Source organism: Ips typographus, linkage group LG8 (genome assembly GCF_016097725.1).
Source record: "Ips typographus isolate SLU linkage group LG8, UJ_Ityp_2.0, whole genome shotgun sequence".
In the NCBI taxonomy this organism is placed as follows: domain Eukaryota; kingdom Metazoa; phylum Arthropoda; class Insecta; order Coleoptera; family Curculionidae; genus Ips; species Ips typographus.
In genome coordinates, this window is record NC_138429.1 from 8,418,048 (window position 1) to 8,442,818 (window position 24,771).

Sequence of the window (24,771 nt, forward strand, 5' to 3'; positions counted from 1 at the left end):
CGCCTTTCAATCACTTTAAAACATCTATATTATTTAGGATTTTCCAAAAAATTTCAACAAACGTAACATCATTTAGATACCTACATATTTTGTCATAAAGGCTAGCACAGAACTGAAACTTGTTTCAAATTCCAGATGTCTGTAATTTTACGCATTTTTGGATAAATTGTTTAAAAAACATCATTTTACTCAGTTTTGCAATAAACAAAGACCCTGTCTAAAAAGTACATGTGCAGTATTTGCGCAAATTATGAATTTTTTCAACCAATCGCAAACTATCTGTGATTTACACAAATTCTGCAAATAAGACTATACAGGGTGATCACGCTATATTAGAAGTATCTAGAGAACGACGAATTAGAGTGTAGCCTAGGTTGGGACCAAACTCTCTATCTAAAATATTGTGAACTTCAGAACACCAACTTTTGATTTTCAAATGGAACCCGCTATTTCTAATCTCATTTTTGAATTCCTCCCTAGAAAACTAGTAATTAGACACTTTAAGTGACAGGAAGACGTAATACTTAAGATGACGTACGTATTTAAGAATTTTGCGTTTATATTGAAATTGACTTTAGGTTTGTTTTAAGTTTTACCTTACACGGTATACGCTATTTCAAATATAAGTCAGGACATCTGTCAACCTCGTGTTTTCTCTTAAATTTTCTTTGATATTTACTGTTTATGTGTACTGTAGGCGTTCATGTTTTCTTTGTATGTTGTATACTTATAACACGTATGCTACATAATGAATGACACTTATGCACTTGCATAATGAAAATAATATAGTGATAAGAAAAGAGCTCTATGGCTCTCCCATTTCTTGGAGTGTTTATATGGGTTTTGCCCATACACTTCTCTTGCCAAAAAATGTATAGTCCGTCTAGAAATTATCCGGAATTTTATAGTTTCTCCTTATTTTAATATAACCTTCTGTAACCTTCTAAGATAAAAGTAATGCACAAGCAAGTTGGCTCAAATAGTAGGCTCTGGCCAAAATTGTATGGCAACCGCAATTGGCAAATTTTGTTGATTGTCAATTTGGCAACGCCATTTGAACTAAAATGGGGCAACCCGTTCCTAACCTAACATTATAAATAATATGACACTGTCATTTCATATTTATGAAACCTGTGCTGAATTCCTAACCAAAATAAGCCAAAATCAACATAAACAAACGGAGAAATGACAGCTGAAATGCCCGAAACTGTTTTCATAACGATCACCAGAGGGAGTATCTTTTATCTTGAAACGCCAGTAGGCATGAGATTTTGTGAAATAATGTCGCAAGTAGAAAAAAGAAAACAGGTGGAATATTTGTATAAAAAAGGAGTTCAGAATGTTACAAAATTAGTGCAATTAAATGGTCTCAGAAAAAGTGGGGGTTGAACTATAGAACGGATGCGGGCCGACCGAGTAAGATTCAAAAAATTGGCCTTAGGGCGACAAAATCCGCGCCTAGGCTTTAGAAAATTGGCTAACAGATTAGGAAATCAACGAGGAATGAAAGTGTGTCCAGAAACTGTCCACATATCACTGAAAAGACAAGGCTACACATCAAGAAGGCCGAAAAGAATTCCTGCAATGACACCTCTACAAAAGCAAAGAAGAATGAATTTTTCTCAACGTTTTCGAGAAGATAACTTTAGTAACGTCTTTAATCTGACGAAAGTTGTTTCCAGCTTGGTGCAAATCTAAGAATCTTCTCAAGAAAAAAAGTTACCGTTCAATGTTCTAAGTTTCCCATTAAAATAATGGTTTGGGGTGCCATATCTCAGCGTGGTGCTACTCCTCTTTGTATAGTTGATGGCACCGTTAATAGTCCAAAATATTGTGAAATTTTAAGTGGTTTTCTTCTTGAAACGGCTCATGTTTTATACCGAGAAGGGTAGCGTTTTCAGCAAGATGCCATACTCAATTTTGCCTATACTCAAGCTTGGATGCAAGAACACCAAATTGCAACAATTCCGAGGCCAGTAGCTTCCCCAGACCTCAGTCCAATTGAGAACATATGGGACTAATGAAGATTGAAGCAGAACGAGCAGCGCCCCGATAAAAACAAGAATTGATTCAGTACGTTTTAGAGGCCTGGACCACCATCACGGAACAATATAGTTTTGGGTGTACCTGGAGGTTTAGTTAAGTGTTTAGAGTTTAATGGGTGTTGTATTAGTAAATAAAATTCTTTTGTAAATCTAAAGCGCGAATTGAAATCTGATTGTTCCATGTTTTGTTTGAAAAATGACTGATTGACAGAAATCTGTTTGCGGGTTGCGTATAACGTACACGTTATAGTCCGTAAAGTTACGTTACACCGCAATACTATCCGTTATTTTTGCATGTGTAGGTGGTGAAATAACGTATTACGTATAAGGTTTTGCTGCCACTTAAAGTGTCTAATGTCAGAAACGGTTGAAGTTAGGTATAGGAAATGTATACATGGATTTGTACTAAATTTAATGTTCTTTTATTACACACCATAAAACACCGATGGATCCATTTAAAAAAACGCACTTTTTGCAGTTTTTTTTATCTGCCCTACTAAAAGGTAAATATTGACCACTCTGTAGGTTTTCTTCATTTTCTGTCTCTGGGCTTTTCAACCATGTAGTATTGTCTAACTGATGATAAAGGGTCACATCAGCAAACCTTTCAGAACTTGAGTATTTAATTAAAGTTTAGACCATCGTTTTGCTGACAAATTTACCATTTTTATGAAATATCTAAGAAACGGTGCAAGATAGGTATATAGGGAAGTATTAACATTAATTACTAGCCATCTTGGGAGGAATTCAAAAATGAGGTTAAAAACAGGGTGTTCCATTTGAAAATCAAGAGTCCAATATATTTTGGAAAGAGAGTTTGGACTCAACTTAGGCTACACTCCAAATTGCAGTGAAAAATATTGAGTTGTTCTCTAGATACTTCTAATATACCATCACCGTGAATCACCCTGCATACCAGAAAATTCAGTTAAAAAGTATTTAACCAAATATTAAAGGCAAGCATATCATGACACATTTTGATTAACTTTGAATGTGACCTGTTTAGGTAAACATTGTGAAACTATTTTATCTTAACAATATTTTAACTTAATAAATCGGCTAGTTCTGGCAAACTATATACTGTTCTCGCGGACTGAGTTTACCCGTGCGTCATCCCTCTGTGATTTAGAAGTAGACATGCATTATTGACTTTATCCTTGTCTATTGTTCACTTTCAGAAAGGGCAAATATTTAATGTCTTCCAAACAAAAAAAAACATTTACTAATTAGCGCTTTTATTTCAGTCATTGTCAGTTTGAAAACCATCGAAATTTGATTTGTTTACTATTAATTCTTTTCCGTTTCTTTGTGTTGTTAATCATTTATAAAGTTTTCTATTTACCACACCACCACATTTCTTTTAAGAGCTATTGTTTCTACGCTTTTAACATTCTGTAAGTACTTTCATAATATTATTATTAATATTTTTATTTTTCTTATGTTGGCTGTTACGATCTAACCAAAATTGGCACAATTACTAACCTGTTTTGAAAAAAAAGTGGGAGTGTCTATTATGGTTTTAATTTAGCAATTTGGTTTTTCCTAAATTCTGAATTACTTACTATTACAGTATTTTTTTAGAAATTGCCTGGAAAAATTCAACACACCCCAGCAGTTAATTCTTAACCTTTGTGAATATTTTGAATTGGAAAAAACTAATGGAGGACCTTTAGAAGCTTTATCATCTGTTCAGGAAGAAAATAAGAAATTTTAAGACCTTACATCTTCTTACTGATGTATTTTTTTGATACTAGAAGGTTGCAGCTGCTTTGAAAATTTCCCGCAAAACTGTTTATTCGATTCGGAAAAAGCAAGCAAGTAATCTTATGATTTCCTCACCTAGAAAACGTAAATCGAGACGTTATCGACGGGCAAAGACCACTGATTTATCTGAAAGCATTAAAATGGATGTTCGAAATACATTATATGATATGTACAACGATAGTATGTTAATAATAGTAAAATATATCTACTTTTGTAAGAAATATCTATTAACATTTCATTGTTTCCAGAGACTGAGATTTTTGGGTTGCATTATAGATTTTTCATAAAAATTTCTTGAGACATATTAATAATAAAGTCATAGAAAAAATAAAATAAGCGTCTAAAATGTTTTCCAGCGGGTTTAAAATAAAATTAGTGGATTGCAACCTGAAAATGAGATATGAGATACTACAGCATCACTCAGAATGTCTTATTGAATTTTTTAATTTGTTGTATTTATTTTAGAGAAACATGTAACCATCCAGAACCTAAATCAAGAGCTTAAAGTTAAAGAAATACTACATATTGGCAGAGCTGTCGCAATTACTCAAAAAAAGTAATTAAATTACAATTACCAACTACTCTCAAATTCGTGAAAGTAGTTGAATTACAATTAGTCAATGTTTTTAAAATGTAATTGAACTACCAATTACTTCAGTAAAGTAGTTGAATTAATAGACAATTACAGTAGTTCAACTTCAACTACTGGCATTAATTCAATTACTGATAAAATGTAGTTGAACTACTCAAATGAAATTGAACTACTAAAAAGTAATTTATTTATTGGCAGTAGTAAATGTACAGGGTGTCCAAATAAGAGTGGCACTCGGCTTTTTTGACTTAACGGTTAATCGTAGAGCTTTGAAAAAAAAAATTTTGTTATAAAAAGGGGCCAAAAGAATCGCTAGAAAATATTTTTCAGGTTTCAGGAAATGTCCTCAAGAGGGCGTACTAACAACTTTAACTTAAAAAAAGTGCATATCTCCAAAATTTCAAATACAATGGCACTTTGAAAATACTTGCAAACGGAAGCCACGTTTACTAGCAACAACTTTGATTAAAACCTTTTTTTTCCATTTCTTGACTTAAAGTGGTGGGGGTAAGTCAAAAGTTGCTTTTAAAAAACTGCGATAACTTTGTCATATAAACCCTTTGTCGTAGAACATTAAGTTTGGCACCATTGAAAAGAGCAGGTTTTTTTCTATTAGATGCTCCATAAATAATTATTTAAAATTGTTTTCTTTCGTCCACAGGTGGCGCTTTTTACAAAGAAATATTATTTTACCGCCTAACTCAAAAAAATTAAATGCAACCTATAGCGTTGTTTAATGTTAAAATGAAGAGAACAAAATACTACACCAGGCAGCGAAAATCGCAACTTTCTAACTTTTTTCTATTTTTTCATTTACCCAACCAAAACGCCGCTCTGAACCCGGTTCAGTAAACCGCTACTTCTCGACCGCGCAAAACACAACAATCGTATCTAACCTCAAAAACAAGTAGTTCCATTACTTTAACATTATTTGTAATTCAATTACTCTGAAAGTAATTCAACTACTTTCAAAGTGGTTCAATTACAGAACAAATCGTAATACGTATTACAACTACTTTTGCTGAGTAATTGAAAAATCAATTACAATTATTGTTTTTGAAAAGTAATCTAATTACAGTAGTTCAATTACTTAAAATTAATTGAACTACATTTTCCAATTAAAGTAATTCAACTACCGACAGCTCTGCATATTGGTGATACATCTCTGCGAATTTTGGTAAATAAATCAGGTTTCAATTTCAGACGGAATTCTATGATCCAAACGGAGACTTCTCATAAATAAAAAATGTTATTTCGGTCAAGATATTTTTGATTTCCTTTGGTATAAGGTTGTTTTAGTGTAAATTTGCATCCAAAGATCCCTACTTTCTGACTGACAATACATGCAAAATTTTAAATGTGATGAAGCTTTAGACACGCCCTTTTCTATAATATGAACACAACAGAAGGCGAACTCCGTAACGATGTAGGAAATAGAAAACGCATAGAAATAGACAAGAAAGAAAATTTCTTTCTATTAACTGTTGGTACTCTCTAAGCTGTTTTCTATCACATTCGGCCGACACCGTCAACAGAAAACGGGAACTTATCGGTCCTAAAAACATTGACTAATTTCTAGTAATAAATCTAGGGCTTTTACTTGTTTCGTCGTATTCAGGGTTAATGACAAGTATCAATGACAATAATTTGAATAATTCTACGTTCTTTACTTTCTTTTTCAGTAATTAATCATATATTTCAAAGTTTGCATTCTAAAATAATCTGTTTTGTTGCCATTTTTGTTGTTGGTTTTATTTATTGTAGTTCTGTCTCTTCAGTTTCTTATTTTCTTGTAAGACCATTAATATTTTTCAGTTGCTTGTAAACATGCTACCAATTTGTATGCATTTTGTGAAGAAAGTAGGATGGGACTTTAGGATGTGTTGATGGAACCCATATTGCCATAACACAACCATTCCATCATGAACAGCTTACACCTCAAAAACAATAACTAATAGATGCATTAACACTTTAACTAAAAACTCAAAAACAAAGAAACACAATCAATTGGTCCCCAACACAACCTTATTGACACAATGTTGACACTGACGGGCATAAAGGTTAAAAAACAAAACATTTGAATTTTAGAAGACGACGGAAAAGAAAGATTGACAAATACAAAATTTCATAGCCGCAAGAGAGATAAAATCATAGCAAGACCTCATTTGGTCTTTCTATTTTACACAACCCGAATAGCTACGTTGAGTGCCGATCTTCGCCAATTGAAACGTAGAGAGTACCATATATTACGATAGAGAAGGGTTTTCTATGATAGCAAAGAAATTTCCTTGCTATTCGTTAGAGAGTTCGCCTTCAGGGTGCGTATTCTTGAAACGAAGGAAGGGAATTATCAAGAGAAAGACCTGTAGAATGTGACAGGAACCCGCCATTGTCAGTTTCTTCTGTCACATTCTATCAACACTTCTCTTGAGAGTTTCGTTCCCTGCTTTCAAGAATAGAATATCCCCCTGGTTTGTTGACAAAAACTTGATTGATTGATTCATATGATGATAAATGACGTAGCCTTCGTGACGCACTGGTAAACTCACTCCGCGAGAACAGTACAACAAAGGCATGAATAATGAGATTCCGCGACAATACCTGGATGAGTAGACCGATTAAATACGTTGCCATTTTACTTACTCTAACTACTCGAGTTACGTCATCATTTGTGGCAACGTTGTCTCGTGACCCTCCTTCAATAATAACAATCACAAATAATGACGTAGCCGTTTTGAATAATCAGGCGCTGAGTATTTTTCTCTCAATAATTATCAAATTTACTCCTCAAAGTCGTCAAGACTTGTTCTAATTTTAGTTTAGGATGGCGTAGCGGCATAACGTACTTTAAAAATTTGTCGGCCTTGAAAGGCTTGGATCAGCGATGACTACCTGTCAATTTACTGTCACCCTGACCGTTGGGGCTCATCTTAAGAGTGGCAACGTTGCCGATGTGTAACTCCGACACGTAGATTTCCTCATTTTTGCCATCGGCCGTCCCTGATCGGAGTGACATGTTAGTCAAGATCGCCTTTACCTATTTACGAAAACACTGAGTTGTAAGAATACTTGTAAGACAATTGTCACCTCTTCTAAGTCTTCGTAAACATTCTCAGTCCCGTCCTTTTCGCTGACTGCCGAACTAGTTGTGGCAACGCTGCAAATCTCGCATCTGTCCAGTTCAGCAGTAATGTCCGGCAATGAAGACATCCTATTTTTTGCTTTTTGTGGTCGGATTTCGTCAAACGCTTGATTCAACTCGGCTCCCACTCCTGGTTCTCGCGGTCTTGCTAACAAATCGTCCTCGCATTGTTTACCTGTTCCAAACCCCATTAAAACACCTTCATTTGGAACTTTTTTTCCATGACTTACCTTGACGTTTCAAATGAATTTCGTTTGAGATTTGTTCGAGATTCTTCAAAGTTTGCGCGTAGAAATTTTTAGTTTTCAAAATTTCCCGCTTTATACTCTCGATTCGCTGTTTTTGAGTGTTTAGCTGTTCTTGACACAAGGTTTTCTCATCAAAGTAGGGTCTGGATTTTAGAATGAATTTTTGCAGTTTTTCCTCCAGCTGTTTCAAGTTTTCCTCAGTTTCTTTGTAAATAGTCGCCTTGATTTGATGCTCTCTACCACGTTCCGCTTTTTGAGTATCCGCTTCCATAACCTGTGTAAGTAAATAATTTCATTTACTGACCAGAGTAATAAAAAAGCTGTTTTTTTGACCAATCACCTTCATGGTGGCATGGTTTAACATTTCCTGCCAGGCATTGTCAAACTGCCATTCATGCTGATTGGTCAGGAATCTTTGCTCTGCTAAAGCGACCGTTTCTTTTGCCGCCGCATGAATTCCTAAATTTGTATCATTTTGAGGATTTAACACTAGTTAAGTTATGTAAATTACCGCTGGCTTTTTGATATTGTAAAGCTGCCTCCTGACATTCTTTCTGTTGTTTCTTAGCAATTTCAAGCAAGTCATAGTAGGGCCTGGCTTTTTCAATACAACTGCCCAACTTTTTTGTCAACAACTTCAACCTTCTGGTTGACTCATTGAGTAGCATACGAAATGTTGTATTTGCTTCCTAAAATGAGATAATAGAAACAGTTTGCAAGAAAAACAGTGATTTTCACTTACATCATACTCCAGCTCTAACTTATTGATTTCATCTGTGGTGGTATTTAACTTTTCCAGCTCTATTTGAATCCTGGGGTCCAGTTCGCTGTCTGAGTCTCCATTCTCACTCATTATTAGCCTGGGCTGACTTGGAGCTTTCTGTCTAAACCTTAAAAAAAGGTTTCTTGTTATGTTAATCAATACTTCAAACCCTTTCAAAGTAATTTGCATCAATACTTACTAGTCTTTTAAGCACTTCGAATAGTCTGACTAACACAAATTCAGCTTCATGTTCCGACCAGCAAATGCAAAATTGTAGTTTATTGATGACTTTATTTATATTTGACCTACTTTTTGAAAGTTTGTATACCAAAATTGGGCTTACACTTGCAAATTATTTGGCATGGAATTTAAGTGGGTTTATAAGAAAACTCATTCAAATCCTTGTTAACTGCTATAAATATTAGCATGACGTAAATAAGTAATTATTTTTTAATGTATTGTAAACAAGTAATACAAAGGATTCGATTTTTCTTCAGGGAACTGTTCTGAAAGGGCCACAACACTCGGTAATCTTAAATAAACTCGTAAATGTCTAAGATGAAAAATGTATCGCTTTTAGGGGACTAATTGGATTTTTTTACAACCAAAATGTAAGAAGGGTTGTTAATTGGATACCCTTTTTTTGTCCCCTATTTGTTTTTGTTTTTTTTTTACATTCAGAACTGTCACTAATCAAAACTTGACGTTAATGACATTACTGGTGTTCTGACCGCTGCTGTTTTGCGCTTTTCCACCGCCTACTAAAAAACCTAGAAAGTGCTTGTCAAAAATTCCAATATGGCGGAAATAGTGGTGACAGTTTGCGTTTGTTTGTATTGTTAAACGGAATAAGTTTTACGGTTTAAAATCACGACTTGAGGTTATTTGCGTAAGTTATTTTTGTTTGCTGTCGTTCATAAGTTTTTCAAGTCACATTATAACAGCAATTCAGGAAAAAGCCTTTTTTACTTTACAAAAAACCAGATCTAACTCAACAGTGGTTGAACACTTTTTTGAAGTGGAATGATTTTACTCCAACACTATACTCAACGATAGGTACAAGAGCTTTCTAGTACAGTAAACTTATTAGGTACTTGTTACATGCACCGGTATGTGAGTTACATTTTAAAGCATCCTTCATTGTGAGAGCAACAAAAATAATTTTGAATGAATGTTCTTGGTAATAACATAAGAACCATTTACCAGTTTTGCTTACCTAGTTTCAAGGATTTACAGATTTTCTTACATTGAACAATGTTTAAACTAGTTTACTGTGTGTTGTACTTTCCAGGACAAATGTTCTAACCAATTTGTTTAGGCTGGACTTGATTGTGTATAAAAAGCTCTATCTACACATATCTGGATCAGGAATGAACCTTTCTTTGATTTTTCACTCACAACTTGCAATCAACTACACGAAATAATAAAAAAAAACATATTTCTTACTACATCTGCGTACGTTTGTGTATAAAACAAAAACCGCTAACGGCGCTAACGCCGCCAATCGAAAACATTTTTGTTTTAATTTTGTTGATTTATGCGGCACGTGCCGTGGTTCCTGATTTTCATAGTACAGTCACGTGATAAAGTGAGGTGAAGGATAAACAAATGTTTTGACATTTGAAACTTACAGACAACAGTTTGACGTTGACAGTTGCTGTGTTTTGCTTTTCCTAGCTTTCGTTCTTCCGTGTGTTCTTCTCGTCAAGACGAGTTTGGTATGTGTTAAATCCTTAAATTTCTCTGCCATCTTCATGATTTTATACATTTTTCTATCATTTTCCAATCCGGTAAAGCTTCCTTAATTAACAGCTACCATTTTTTTTTAGGTAATAAACAATGGGTAGGGTTATAAGAGCCCAGAGAAAGGGTGCCGGGTCTGTTTTCAAGTCCCACACCAAAAAGAGGAAAGGAGCCCCCAAGTTACGTTACTTGGACTTTTCTGAACGACATGGCTACATTAAGGGTGTCGTTAAGGAGATCATGCACGACCCTGGTAGAGGCGCCCCTTTAGCTGAGGTCCATTTTAGAGACCCCTACAAGTTCAAAACACGCAAAGAATTGTTCATTGCACCCGAAGGAATGTACACAGGACAATTCGTTTATTGTGGAAAGAAAGCCAACCTACAAATTGGTAATGTTTTACCAGTTGGAACTATGCCCGAAGGTACCATTGTGTGCAATCTGGAGGAGAAAACTGGTGATCGAGGTCGGTTAGCCAGGGCTTCAGGAAACTACGCAACAGTCATTGCCCATAATCATGACACAAAAAAAACTAGAGTAAAGTTACCTTCTGGTGCTAAGAAGGTTATTCCATCTAATAACAGAGCTATGGTTGGTAAGTACATAATTGATTTTATTAATTAATTTAAAATGTTTTTAAACAAAACTAACAATTTTATTAATGATGATTTCTAATATACCTACACACTGAAAAATGTGATGAGTATTTAGAGGCTCTTTCTGATCAACTATACAAATTTACTCTTTTCGAATCTAGTGAGGATTCACATTTTATGTAATAATCTATTTGTTTACAGGCATTGTAGCTGGAGGTGGAAGAATTGACAAACCCATCCTGAAGGCTGGTAGGGCTTACCACAAATATAAGGTGAAGAGGAACTGCTGGCCTAAGGTGCGTGGTGTTGCCATGAACCCCGTGGAGCATCCTCACGGTGGTGGTAACCATCAACACATTGGTAAAGCTTCTACTGTTAAGAGGGGCACCTCTGCTGGTCGTAAAGTTGGTCTTATTGCTGCGCGAAGAACTGGACGTATTCGTGGTGGTAAAGTGGACAAGAAAGACGATTAGACAGTTTATTTCTGGCAAATACACTGTTTATTTTTAAGTCTCTGTTTTGTTTTATTTCACAGTATTTTTAGTTTTTTTTTTTTTTTTATTAAATTGATGTCAGATTGTTTATTTAACTTAGTTCTACCCAAAAAAGGGTGGATGAAGCTGTTTTTTGGGAAAAAAATATTTAAAAAAAACTCTTTAAAAGTGGTCAGCTTACACCAAATCTAGGCAGTGTTGCCAAGTCGAAATATTTAATGGCGGTTGAGTAATCAGTCAAAAAAACGGTAGATCAAAACAAGTACATTAATTTTACATTATTATACAGGGTCATTTAATAGTCGTCAAAAATTTTCATCATCGAATCATTGATTCTTGTTATCAAAACATTACTTCAAAAACAGTTTTTTTATTAATAATTGTGTTTTAAGTTTTTACATTAGTGACAGATATCATGTGGTTTTAAAGGATAATTTAGCTAGGCAGTCACATGACCATTATCGTAAATCTCAAAAACACTATATCCAATACTGCAAGAAAACCCGATTTTTGCAACTTTTGATCATGGTTTGACAGTTTTGACGTTAGTGCGAGTTGTCACGTGATTTCAGCTATACTATAAAGTGACAATTGTCAAAATAACTGTGATAATTCTCAGAAACACGTTTTATATCGAATACTGCAAAAAAACGTTTTTAAACCCCGATTTCTGCAACTTTAGAGCATTATTTGACAGTTTTGACGTTAGTGACAGTTGTCACGTGATTGTAAAACACTATTTAGCTAGACGTTTCGTGAAATTGTCAAAATAACTGTCATAATTCTCAGAAACACGTTTTATATCAAATACTGCAAGAAAACGTTTTTAAACCCCGATTTCTGCAACTTTAGAGCATGATTTGACAGTTTTGACGTTAGTGACAGTTGTCACGTGATTGTAGAACACTATTTAGCTAGACGTTTCGTGATAATTGTCAAACTAACTGTCATAATTCTCAGAAACACGTTTTATATCAAATATACTGCAAGAAAACGTTTTTAAATTCTGATTTTTGCAACTTTTGATCATGGTTTGACAGTTTTGACGTTAGTGACAGTTGTCACGTGGTTGTAAAACATTATCTAGTTAGACGGTCACGTGACAATTGTCAAAATAACTGTTAAATCTCAGAAAATCGTCTTGTTTTGAAAACTGTGTTAAAATGTAATTCTTGCAAATTCTAGTAAAATTTTGACAAATGTGACAATAGTGACAGACATCACGTGGTTTTAGAGAATAATTTGGAGTAAGAAAATGATTGCTTTAAGAGCATTTTTAGAATCCTTATTAAATTTCCTATTCAATAAACTGAAAAAGTATATAAAAAATTTCACAACCAACATAATGGCAATAACGTAATTAAAAACGGGGGATTCTATACAAAAAATGGGAGAACGGTAGAAGAACTACAAAAACGGTAGATATATTGTTTTAACGGTACACCTGACAACATTGAGTCTAGGAAAAATTCCTCCCTTATAGTCAAATTTTTACCCTTTGAGAATGACGTCAAGCAGGTGAAAAAATACGCATGTCTGGAATTAGATCACAAATTTTAACCTACAAATGCTTTGAAAAATGAGTGATCATGAGAGTTTCAGTTGACATCTGGAAACTGTTTCTTTTCGTACTTGAAAAAAAGTAGCATATTTAGAATTAGCATTTGGGCCTTCTCATTGTAGCACAGCATTTTTATACCTTTGATATTCGTTAAAATCAAAGTGACAGTAAATGTCAACGTTTTCAATTTGACAGGACGACAAAATTAACAACGTGCCTTTTTTGCTAAAATTGTTTATTTCACATGTTTGATATGCGAGAAACAAAGATGTAAAAAGATGACGTCATTCTCAAAAGGTAAAAATCCAACTATACTACTGTAAATGTGCAACGTTGCCAAACCGAAGGTTCAAGAAAACAATATAAGACGTTTAACATGAAGGGTTTAATCGTTAAAATTTAGTAAATTAAATAAGTGTTTTTAGTTTTTACATGCCAAATGACACTTTACTATCTATAATTACTGTTGACAATGCTGACCTTAGTGTCCGATTAGTACAACTAGTACAATCTCAAAATAAGAAAAAATATGGAAAACTTCCATTTTAAGAAATTATTAAACAATTATTAGAATGACATTACTAGTTTTGAACAGAAAAGCAGGACAACGTTGCTAGGGTTGTTGTAACCCAAGGACGGTAAACAGTAAAGGATTGCTTAATCCCATAATCGCAATGTTGCCCGTATCGGCTCCTGGCCGGTGACGATTTTTACGTCACCATCAAGTCGGAGATCGCGCGTTTGCGCTCAAAAACGTGTCATTTATTTATGTTTAGTATGGAGAATGCCATAAGAAAGAATATAACGTGAAAATATAAGTTTTTCCTGCGCGAAAGTGATTCATCCACCCTGATTTTGGTAAAAGTAAGTTAAATAAACAATCTGACAACGATTTCATTAAACAAGAACTAAAAATACGGTGGCACCTAAATCGCACCAGAACCAAATCTAGAGCTATTTGATAGGAGTTAAGAAAGATTCTTGCTTTGTAGAAAAATAAAAAAACAAGTTAAACTCTTCCTAAGACTTCCAGAATCTTCATGGGCTTTACCAGCACTCAATTCTTAAAGCAGAATTAAGAAAAAAATCCATAAGCAAAGGTAAATGCTAGGATTAAATTCGAATTACCAATAAAAATCCGGGCGTTATATACCTCTTATCTCTAAAAAAGTATAAGTCAAATAGTATAAGAACACAAGTGACGAATCGAATATAGACGAATGACATGTTTTGTTTGACATTTAAACTGTATTGAATTCTATTGTGTAGTCTCACTGAACTTGTGCGCCTGCCATGTGATCGCTTCCCTATTCCAGCGCGTTGTATCACGTGACATTTGTCATCTTAACGCACTCGTTTTGCAAAGGTCAGATTTTGAGGTTGATTCATTGAAGAAAGGGTTCGTTTTGGGATTGGTTGATTTTTGATTGCTGTTGAGGTGTATACTGGGTGGAACTTTTTAATTATGATTAATTAAATGTAATTTGTGCTAATTGTTTTCATGGTGATTAAAAAAAGATGAGTTCCAGAAGGTAAATTGTGAATTATACTTCATACCTAGCTTGTATCATCTGTTAAATGTTTAATAAGATATTGCTAATAAATTTGTTAATATAACTTTAGTTGAGTGGGTCTAAAAGTGCTAAATTCACAAATATAACGCATCTAATGCAAAAGAACCCCCCAATTCAGTTAACAATAAAGTGGGTTTGTGTGTTTACATTTTTGTGTTTATCATAACTTATATGACTAAATGCTCTATACCTATGACAAACTTAATTTACATCTAAGTTGATTGTTTAACACTAAAATTTATTGATTTCCTACAGGTGGTTTTGGCCAACACTTAGTGGAATTGAGGCTGAGCGAATTTTAATGGAAAGAGGTGTTGATTGCAGTTTCTTAGCTCGGCCAAGTTCTTCAGTACAAGGAGATTTTACATTGTCTGTAAGGTATGCTTGAACATTACTGCTTGCTATAGTTTAAGGGCAGAGTAACCACCTAGAGCATTAGTTGTATTATTTAGAATCAGATTTGATTGACCACCTTATCTACCAACCACCAATGTTATCAATAGAGTCTGGATTTGACATCTAATGTGAATGATTTATGCAAAAACACGTCATTTGACAGATTTTTTTAATGCTTTCTTCTTTTTGTGCTTAATTCAGTTTTTTTGTGATTATTTGCTGCTATTTTTTGTATGGTTTTAAGTTGAATAGGCTAATTTACAATTGCAATAGCTACATTGAGATATTGAAGGCTTCTGAGAGACAAAAATACCAATTATCTGTTTCAAAATGGGTAAGTGCCAATTTACAAATTTAAACTGTACCCAGATAATTTCCAAATGCTTCGAAGTAGTTTAAAAAGAGTAAAAACATTCCAAAACACTATAGAAGCTTCAAAATGCCTTGCAAAAGCTTACAAAACAGCCTAGAAGCTTCCAAAAGCTTTTAGAACCGTCGAAAAGCTTTCAAATCTTATCTATAGAAGCTCTTAGAAGATTTCTAATACAGTCTAAAAGCTTTCGTATGCTTCTAGAGCAGTTTAACAGCTTCCTAAAGCTTCTAGACTGGTCTACAAGGTTTTAAATGTCTTAAGAACAATCTAGAACCTTCAGTGCTCTTTAAACTGTAAAAACTTTTTAAATATTCCTAAAGTAGTCTAAAAAGGCAATTTCAACTAATTATGGCATGGAGAACACGAATCTGGTACCCGTTTTGCTGTAACTGCCGCCATTTAGTCACTGACTTTGAAATTGGGACATTTTTAACAGTGTTCAAGACATGGCACCCTTAAAAATTATATTTTGACAAATGACACTTTACGTCAGATTTCTACCATTACACATCTACAACCTAAACTAACTAAAGCAGAGAAAACCAATTTTCAAAATTAAAAAATTTTCCAAAAAATTTTTAGGGTAACCCCCTTTAAAAATGTCAAAAATCAAATTAAAGGTCGACCGGGGAGTTGTATGATAAAATGTTATATTTAATGAAAGATATTGTTATATAGGGGGCTTTGAGGAGCAAATGTGATAAAAATTTCACACTGCTAACTCAAACCGTTTTCGACATATTTAGAAAAATGTCCGAAGAAAAGTATTCAAGTCTGACGCCCTCTAGCGGTCAAACTTGAACTTAGGTTTGAAACTTAGGTCAAAATTAGCGGTGCCGGCTCAACGTCACGTGATAGCTCTAATCATTAACCACTTACGATCATTTAATGTGTCTATACGGTACGTTTCAAATAATCAAGTTATACGCGATTTTTTGGAATAATGCACCAAAATTTTGTGAAAATGAAGGTTTTTCCTGGCCTACTAACTGACCGCCGCCTGAATTAAAGTGGTTTTTAGTAAATATTTCGAAAACGGTTAGATTTACATAAAAACTACAGGAGTGCAAAATTGTTCCTAATGGACCACTAAACCAAACTAGGTAACGTTTGAACTTCAATACAGTTGCCTGTGTACAGGGTGTGCACAAAATTGTTAGTGGATCACTATTTTTGCTCACCTTGTACACAATTTTATTAGATACAATTTTTTGCTCTATACCACTGAAAAGAGCAGTTCAAGACGATTTGTTTGAGTGGTTGAACCACCCTGAACTCCCAAAAATAACCAAGCTACAGGGTGTTAAAGTATTGAACTAACTTTCGGTAAAAAGTGCATCAAAGTAGTTTTTGGAAAACATCTCGAAAACTGCTTTCCAAGCAGTCGAAAGTCTTTCAAAACAGTCTAGGCGTTTCCATAAGCTTTTAGAACGCTTTAAAGGCTTCCAAATGATCTTCAACTAGTCTAGAAGCTTTTAAAAAAATTCAAGGCAGTCTAAAAGCTTCCGTACGCTTTTAGAACAGTTTAAAAGTTTCAAATGCCTTAAAAGCAGTCCAGAACCTTCAATGTAAAGTAGTCTAAAAAGATTTCAAAACACTGCAGAAACACCAAAATGCTTCTAACAGTCGGAAGCCTTTCAAAACAATCTAAAAGCTTCCTAAAGCTTTTAGAACAGTCTAAAAGATTCCAAATGCTGTTCAATTAGTCCAGATGCTCCCAAAAAATATCAAAACAGTCTAACAGCTTGAAAAACATTCTAGAACCGTCTAAGAATTTCGAAATGACTCTAAAGCATTCCAGAACCTTCAATATGCTCTTTAAACTGTCCAAAAACCTTCCAAATGTCTCTATGTCTAAAATCTTTCATATGTTTCTAAAGCAGTTTGAAAGCTTTAAAAAATGTCTAGAATTTATTACAGATTTGTATGCTTTTTTGAAGAAAATTATTTTGCTTATTAAGCGGTATTTTTCACTATTTTAGTGCTTTTTAATCCGTCCTCTAGTTATCAAGTTTAAACAGTTTGTTGCTATGAAAATCATTGGCAGGCTTAACAGATTCTGAAACTTATCAGTTTGATAACAATTTGGTGAATATGGCCATCAGTTCACTTTTCTCATTCCCATTCTATATCATCAGTTTAGTTTATTTTTTTATATTAAAATTGGTCATTATAAATTTTGGTTAGGTTAGGTTAGAAAGGTATCTAAGTGGTAAGGAAGGATTGCTTGAGCTCTACTTACTCAAGGCACCCTTGGCACTTCAGATTCATAGAGGCTCCTCAAGTAGTCATTTTAAGTAAGACATTCTTGCAAATTATAGAGAACTGTCAAGTGTCAAAACATTGGTAAATCTACATTATTTCCGAATGTAGTTCAGAAAAGGCCAAGTGAGATTCAGAAAAGGCGAGGCATAATTATTAAGAATAAGGAACTGCAATTCAGAAACCATCAAGTGCAATTCAGAACATTCAAAGGCAATTCCATAAAATACATTATCTGTGGATAAAATTACCAAAGTTGAAACTCCAAGGCACTTTAATAAATTAATATACTTTATAATACAATGAATAATATAAAAAAATAACACAATTTAGGTTAAAGATTAAAATGAATTACACTACTTGGTATACTTTCTGAGTTACAGTTAGAAATGGTGTAGTGCAGTGCAGTTTTTGTATTCCATTGGTCTGTCAGTGTTGTAATTTTGCACTGAGTGCAGTTCCACAGGAGGTCATGTAGATGTTGGGGCACTCAAGCACTGGCAAAATATTAGTAGTGAGAAAAAAACTAGAGAATTTAACAGGAAACAAGGGCATGTTGGATTATCCTCTATCTTTGCTTTTTATTTTTTAGTTGTATTTGTCCGTATTACAAATGTATGTCTTTTTGTAGAGAAAAGCAAAAAAAGTTAGATAATATAGCCAAGAGAGTCTTATGTGCAATTATTTGTCAAGTTTTTATACAAAAAGAGCCAAAACTCTCCAACCTTACCAAGAAGCATGATTAAAAAGTTTGTAGTTAGTTTTGTACACTACAAAACACAACCACACTTAACATTTTAATTAAAATAACACCCAGAACAAAACAATGACGGCCATAGATCACACTTCATCCATCGACTTGCATTTTTGCCTCACTATCAACCAACCTAGTGTTGTCCTAGGGCAACACTTATTTTGCCAATGGAATATGCTATAAAAGTGTAAGAAAAAGTTCAACAATCCTGAATTAAAAAAAAATTGCATATTTAATATTAATGTTAATAATAATAAATGGTTAATTTTGTCTGACTTTTGTGTGAAACTGTGCTCAAAAGCAGAAATAGGGTTTAGAAAAAAACTTCAAGAGCAAACGTGAGGGTTTAGAAAAGTTTTCTTGTAGTATTTGATACAAAACAGTTATTTTGACAGAACTCACGTGACTGCCTAGCTAAATTCGTAAGAAAAATGAAAGTGGATGATGGTAACCAAAAACCGAAACGTCCAATCTCAAATATATTGTTCAAGTTGAGGAAAAGTGGCAATGGTAAAGTGTCATTCATTTTCACTTATCTCATCACATAAATCAATACAAATATAAAAACAAAATTTTTTCATAAGATTATTAAACTCCAAATTACTCAATTTTGCCATAATTTAATCAACTCTGAGATTTACTTACACACAAATGTATCATTGAAACAATTTAAAAATATACAACACAAGCTATACAAGGTAACATAACCTATATTTCCGAAGTCGCCTTAATGTACTTTTCCAGGTAATTTCTACCTTCTTTCAAAAAATCTTTTTGATTAAGAGGTGTCTATGAAATGAATTCAGTGTGTTAAGGGTCACTCAATCGAGAAAGCCTCAAAGAGGAGCTATGCAACATGAATACCTACATTTGTGTCTATAACACCAACAATGACAGTTTTCTTTCAACTAGAAGTCGCATATTTCGAGTTGATATTCCATGAAGCTTGTAGAGCAAATTTGACATCACGATGACGTAATTTGACAGCTGGTCAAATGATTGTTTTGTGAAATTACGTCATCATGACGTCAACTGCGTTTTGCAGGCTCCATGAAGCGTCGAAACGAACAGGGTCTTAAGTCTTAAGTATTTGTTGTTAATTTGTTTATTCCATTTCGCCTGTAGAATGTTGTTTTTATTTCTTTTGTGTTCTTGAATGATAATTTTATCTTCTGAAAAAGGAATCAAAGATTTCCGAAAATAAAAAACCAAAAGTTTACTTGTCAGTCGAGAACGCTTTTCCAGGTTTAAAATGTTGTTTTGAAATTTCCAGACGCAACGGAGAAGTAACGCACATTAAGATTCAAAACTCTGGAGACTTTTACGACTTATATGGAGGTGAAAAATTTGCCACTTTGTCCGAGCTTGTGCAGTACTATATGGAAAAGCAAGGACAGTTGAGGGAAAAAAATGGAGACGTCATTGAGTTGAAGTATCCATTGAACTGTGATAGTCCCACCACTGAAAGGTTAGTTTTACTTTATATGTCTATGGAATTTTTGTTTTTTTTGGAATAACATTGTTTTGAATCACTTGCGGTGGCCTACTTTGCCTGCAGAAGCACTTGCGTGCGACACACACAGATGTCGCTCTAGGTTACAAAAACTTTTATAATTACAATGAATCACTGAGGGGAAATTCAGGCTTTTTCCTACATGTCTTTTGGGCCACATTAGTTTATCAGAGGATATGTTACGTCACAATGATGTAATTTGACAGTTGGACAAATTTTTGCGTGTAAGTTTAGCGGTGAAGTTTAGACTGTAAATGTACAATAGCATGCACTACAAAGAAAATCACAGTCTGTTTTTCAAAGATCAAAGCTACTTATATAGGTATTTATTTATACAACTCTTACTGCATCTCACAGCAGCGTTACGTTTTTGCAAGGTTGCCAGATCCTTCGATTCGCCTCCCCAGTTTAAATACAAAAATTTCCAAAAAAATTATTTCATAAATTGTAATTTGTTATTTCTGGATTTTAATACATTTTGTCAGTCTCTCTCTCTCTGTTTACTTTAAGCTGTCATTTTTTTCTGTTTCTTTATAAAAATGACAGGTGTCCTTATTTGACACATGCTATTTTGGTTAGGTTAGGTTAGGTATGACAGCTAGAAGTTTCGTTTAAACATCAAAATAGAGAGAAAATTACAAATAACCGAGAAGAGCTTTCTAAAGATGTCACAATTTGACACCTTCTAACTTGGTTCCCCTTACCTTCTTTATCTATTACGTTTTCTTTCGGTAAGTGTCATTATTTTACCCTATCTGCTTTAAAAGTCTTTCTTTGTTTCATTCAAACTGTCATCATTGTTCTGTATTTTAAAGATGACAGGTGTTTTTATTTGACACGTGCTAACTTTTGGTTACTATGACAGCTAGAAATTTCGAAAAATCAGTGAAGGTGTCACAATTTGACAGCTCCTAACTTGGATTATATGACAGGAGGTTTGCTCAAACATCAAAATGTATACCGTATTTTGACTTTCCTTTGACTAACCCAATTTTCTTTAAAAAATTACAAATAACCAAGATATTTTATCGGAAATAGTCTAGTCAACCAGTTTTTTAAAGTTCTCACAATTTTACAGCTTTTTCTTTTTTTCGTGTACTGCGCCTTCCGGTTCCTCCCTTCCACCTCATCTGTCTTCTCAATCCTGGCTGTAGGTCAAGTTCCGACATAGTCTTCTGTATTCCTCTTATCCATGTCGTTTTAGGTCTTCCCCTTTTCCTTCTTTCTGTAGGTGTCCAATTGAGAATTTCTTTGGGTATTTGTGTGTTGTCGTTGAATGTGTCCCTAACATACCAGTTGTCTTCGTTAAATTATATTTATTTGGACGTTTATGATATTTCTACCCAAACAACACAACGAGGTCGATTGGACATTCATATAAAGTCGCTCTATAGACATCCATCGGATGTCCATTTCACATATTAGGTTCATTGGACGTCCAATGGACTAGTAATTTTCCACAATAGTCATCCATTCCGGCGTTAGCTCCTAAATAGACGGTTTCTTGACGTTTTGACCAAATCTTCTTTGGTATCATCAGAGTGATTCACTCTCTTGAGTAGTCGCAACTCAAATATCAGAGTTTACAACATCAAAGAACAACAAAGTAAATTGCATATCAGAAATGGCTAAACACGAAAGACCTAGATGATAGTACAACCTACAAGAGAGAACAGACTAAATTTAAGAACGACGAACAAAAACGACACTTGGGATTCCTGGGAAAATGAATTGAAGTGAACAGCTACCTAGGTGGAACAAGATCATCGGAAGCCTGGAAATTAATCAGAAACCTAAAATCCAACACCGTAAATAAATTAAACTTCCAACCAATTCAGATGAGCAAATGGTACCAACATTACTCACAACAATTCAAAGAAGATAGAATGCCATATCTTACCAACTCTCCAAAAGCGTATCAAGCACAGGACCCACGAGTAGGGCTTCCAGTCCAAGGATCAAATTTGGTCCCGAAATTTCACAAAATGGTGGAAATTGAGAGCATTTTTTACAGTTGGTCTATTAATATTTGTTGTCGACCATTCCTCATACTAGTGTGGAGCCCGAACGAACTTTCTCAGTGGCTCAGTTCGTTCCAATACTTTTTGCTCCTAAAAAAGACTTTAATTTTATTAAAAACACTATTTTTCGGACCATCGAACCAGTTCCGGTACTTTTCAATTCAGTCCCGAATAGCTTTCTAGTCCCGGGACTTGGAAGCCCTACCCACGAGTGGACCTTACCGAAGCGTCCATACGAAAAGCAATTGAATCGATGAAAAATAAAAAAAGCTAGCGGACCAGAAGGAATACCAGCGGAATTACTGAAATTTGGGACAGCAAAACTCATAAAGCATATAAGAGAACTGTTTTCCAGATATATTAACGGGGAAAGAATTCCATCTAAATGGAAAGAAGCATGGATTACCCCGATTTACAAAAAGGGAAACAAAGAAGATTGTTCTAACTATAGGTGTATATCTATTACCAGTACAATGAGCCGTCTCTATGGGAAAGTTCTCAAAAAGTTTGTAGAGGAAGAGTACATTCCCGTGGAAATTGAAGAACAAGCTGGTTTTTGACCCCTCTTGTCTGCTGCACATATTTAGCCTTGTCCAACTAAATGGAAATAAAGTCGCCAGCAACAGAGAAGACGTGTCTTCTGTTTGTCGATCTTACAAAAGCATACGACACCGTACCCGTTCAAAAACTATGGCAAGTACTAGAGAGGTCCCGAATTAATGTCACGTTAATAACTGCGGTCAGACAACTATACGACTATTCTACATCTAAGATCAAATTGAAAAACAAAATCTCAGACTGCTTTCCAGTTACGAAGGGTTTAAGGCAGGGCTGTTGTCTCTCTCCCACACTATTTAAAATCTATAGGAACGAAGCTTTGAGGCGACGGAGAAGATCATGTAATGGGATGGACATACAAATAAGTGATGACAGAACCTTATACCCCCTGCACTTTGCACATGATCAGGTTGTTATCGTATAAGACAAAGAAGACTTAGAATATATGACAAGAAAGCTATCAAAAGAGTACGAGAAATGTCGGTAAGCCGTTCCAAAACCAAATATCTATGTATTGGAGACGACAGAGATGATCTTCACCCACGAGAAAACTGAATATACATACCTGGGGACAAAAATTGATAACGGAAGTCGTACAGAGAAATAAAAAGAGGATTGAATTAAGAAGCACCTCTTATACCACTCATCTGTACGGATGTGAAACCTGGCAATTAACAACAAATTTAGAGCACCGGCGACTATCTTTAGAAATGGACTTTTGGCGTAGATCAGCAGGAAGGTCAATATTGGAAAAAGTAACGAATGACAAAATTAGGGAAATTATGAAGGTAGAGACATGTGGAGAGGATGGAAGATACTAGAATACTTAAGCAGATCCTCGTATGGGCGCCGACAGAAAAGAGGAAAAGAGGAAGACGGTCGGAACGAAACTTGCAACCAGGGGACTGGGAAGACAGAAGAGGCTGGAGGCTAGGAACCGGAAGGCGCAGGACACTATGAAACCGGATATACTTATACATGTGGTTTATAAACAATTTTTTAACTTCCAGCTTAAAAATAGTAGAAAATGGAAATGATCACTTTTCTTATTAAAGTGATGGTAGAACTACGTTTTGTAACTTAGGAAGAGTGTAGAACGCTCTCTCTGGAACTTATCTTTTCTTTACAATTATTTATATTGAAACTTTAATTTTTTATCTTCTGACTTGATTTAATTTAAATAAAGTTTATTAAAGAAATATACCATTTCCTAAAGTTCCAACATACAGCATACTCTTTTCTGTAACACTAGTTATTCTATATTAAACTATACATTCTGGACAATCACCAATAATTTTTAGTATGCACGTCAGGAAAAAGGAAAGGACTGTCCAAAAACAATAAACCAATAGACCATAAACATTAACCGGCAAGGTGCTATTGAGGTATTAAATACGTGATACGATGTTCCATTATGTTTCTTTATTATTTTATCGTTAAACACAAATGAATCCAAATCGGGCTCTTCCTATTTGTCATCGTTCAAAACGGAAGTTTAACGAATTGAAGATTCTTTGCTGCACAAAGTCACGTCGCGCAACGCAAACTAAACGACGAAACGGGCAATTGTATTCTAATTTGAATTCAGAACATCAATATAAGGTTAATTGTACCGAGAATTGTACAAGAAATCAGAATAAACTGACCTCAGTGAAGGTTTATTTTGGCACGTAAAACGGTTTACAAGGAAACACGTTACTACTGTACCTACAAGGTAATTCTTTGAGACTTTTATGGTCTATTTTTATATTAGCTTTAGTTTAAATACAGGGTGTCCAGATAGAGGTGTTACAAGATAATTGTAATATCAAAAACGTGCAGGTTATTGATTGGATTTAGACCACTCCAATACAAGCTTTAGTTTTAGTTTTAGAAGAAAACCTTTAATATGAAAATGATAGATACGAAGGTCTTCTATATTTCTAGATAAATTAAATTATCGGGGGCAATACCACAAGAGCTCAGATTTAGCCGGATAATTTTTGTGCTTGTCTTAGAACACTTTCTTTTTGGTGTAACAGCACGAGACCTGTTGTAACTAAATCACGAGAGCGCAGCTCGAGTGATTTTGCCAAATAGGTCGAGTTTTGTACCATAAAGAAAGTATGAGAAGACAAGCGGAAAAATTATCCTGTTCAAAATCTGAGCTCGAATGGTATTTTATAAGACAATTCCATGAATATAATTAATAATATAATAAGACTGCGACTGCCTTGTGCAGAAATACATTTTTCTGGTTCTTTTGATTTTATGCAGTAGAATTCTATCCGAAGCGAGCCATAACCAAAACAAAACGAACAAACATCAAAATTGACAGTGCCAGCAAAAATCTCAAGGTGAGACATTGCAACAATAGAAGTGTAGTGAAAATC

The 24,771-nt window shown here is 34.5% G+C and overlaps 3 protein-coding genes across 4 annotated transcripts in view; 2 read left to right on the forward strand and 1 right to left on the reverse strand.

Moving 5' to 3' along the window:
- Positions 1 to 10: 10 nt before the first annotated feature.
- Positions 11 to 9,253, reverse strand: LOC145733024 (SH3 domain-binding protein 5 homolog). Of its 2 annotated transcripts, XR_014179109.1 has the most exons (8): positions 8,754 to 9,253; positions 8,534 to 8,681; positions 8,303 to 8,480; positions 8,132 to 8,250; positions 7,774 to 8,065; positions 7,489 to 7,718; positions 2,937 to 7,438; positions 11 to 2,883 (listed from the first exon to the last, which is right to left on the reverse strand). XR_014179109.1 is itself a non-coding variant. In XM_081985622.1 (7 exons), exons 2-7 carry the CDS (start codon positions 8,642 to 8,644, stop codon positions 7,280 to 7,282), a joined length of 1,089 nt encoding a protein of 362 aa, XP_081841748.1. In that variant the 5' UTR covers positions 8,645 to 8,681; positions 8,754 to 9,253; the 3' UTR covers positions 11 to 7,279. The 2 variants fall into 2 exon arrangements, 1 of the variants encoding a protein (XP_081841748.1); XM_081985622.1 differs by having other exon boundaries at positions 11 to 7,438.
- An 865-nt stretch (positions 9,254 to 10,118) lies between these two features.
- Positions 10,119 to 11,406, forward strand: RpL8 (ribosomal protein L8). Its single transcript, XM_081985631.1, has 3 exons — positions 10,119 to 10,272; positions 10,384 to 10,892; positions 11,095 to 11,406. Exons 2-3 carry the CDS (start codon positions 10,394 to 10,396, stop codon positions 11,364 to 11,366), a joined length of 771 nt encoding a protein of 256 aa, XP_081841757.1. The 5' UTR covers positions 10,119 to 10,272; positions 10,384 to 10,393; the 3' UTR covers positions 11,367 to 11,406.
- Positions 11,407 to 14,322: 2,916 nt separating this feature from the next.
- The window catches only part of csw (protein tyrosine phosphatase non-receptor type corkscrew), a 49,269-nt gene continuing 38,820 nt past the window's right edge, over positions 14,323 to 24,771 (forward strand). Inside the window, exons 1-3 of the mRNA XM_081985616.1 lie at positions 14,323 to 14,480; positions 14,778 to 14,900; positions 19,581 to 19,775. Coding sequence (XP_081841742.1) covers positions 14,467 to 14,480; positions 14,778 to 14,900; positions 19,581 to 19,775 — 332 coding nt within the window. The 5' untranslated portion in view covers positions 14,323 to 14,466. The remainder of the gene's footprint in view (positions 14,481 to 14,777; positions 14,901 to 19,580; positions 19,776 to 24,771) is intronic.

Bases quoted from the DNA above. Each gene is read 5' to 3' on its own strand.
- LOC145733024 (XM_081985622.1), bottom strand. From the start codon at position 8,644: ATGAGTGAGAATGGAGACTCAGACAGCGAACTGGACCCCAGGATTCAA. The intron at 8,251-8,302 runs GTAATTTACATA...ATACAAATTTAG, and splicing joins ACAATATCAAAAAGCCAGCG to GAATTCATGCGGCGGCAAAA. The intron at 7,439-7,488 runs GTGACAATTGTC...TTTCGTAAATAG, and splicing joins TTTACGAAGACTTAGAAGAG to GTAAAGGCGATCTTGACTAA.
- RpL8 (XM_081985631.1), top strand. From the start codon at position 10,394: ATGGGTAGGGTTATAAGAGCCCAGAGAAAGGGTGCCGGGTCTGTTTTC. The intron at 10,893-11,094 runs GTAAGTACATAA...ATTTGTTTACAG, and splicing joins TAATAACAGAGCTATGGTTG to GCATTGTAGCTGGAGGTGGA.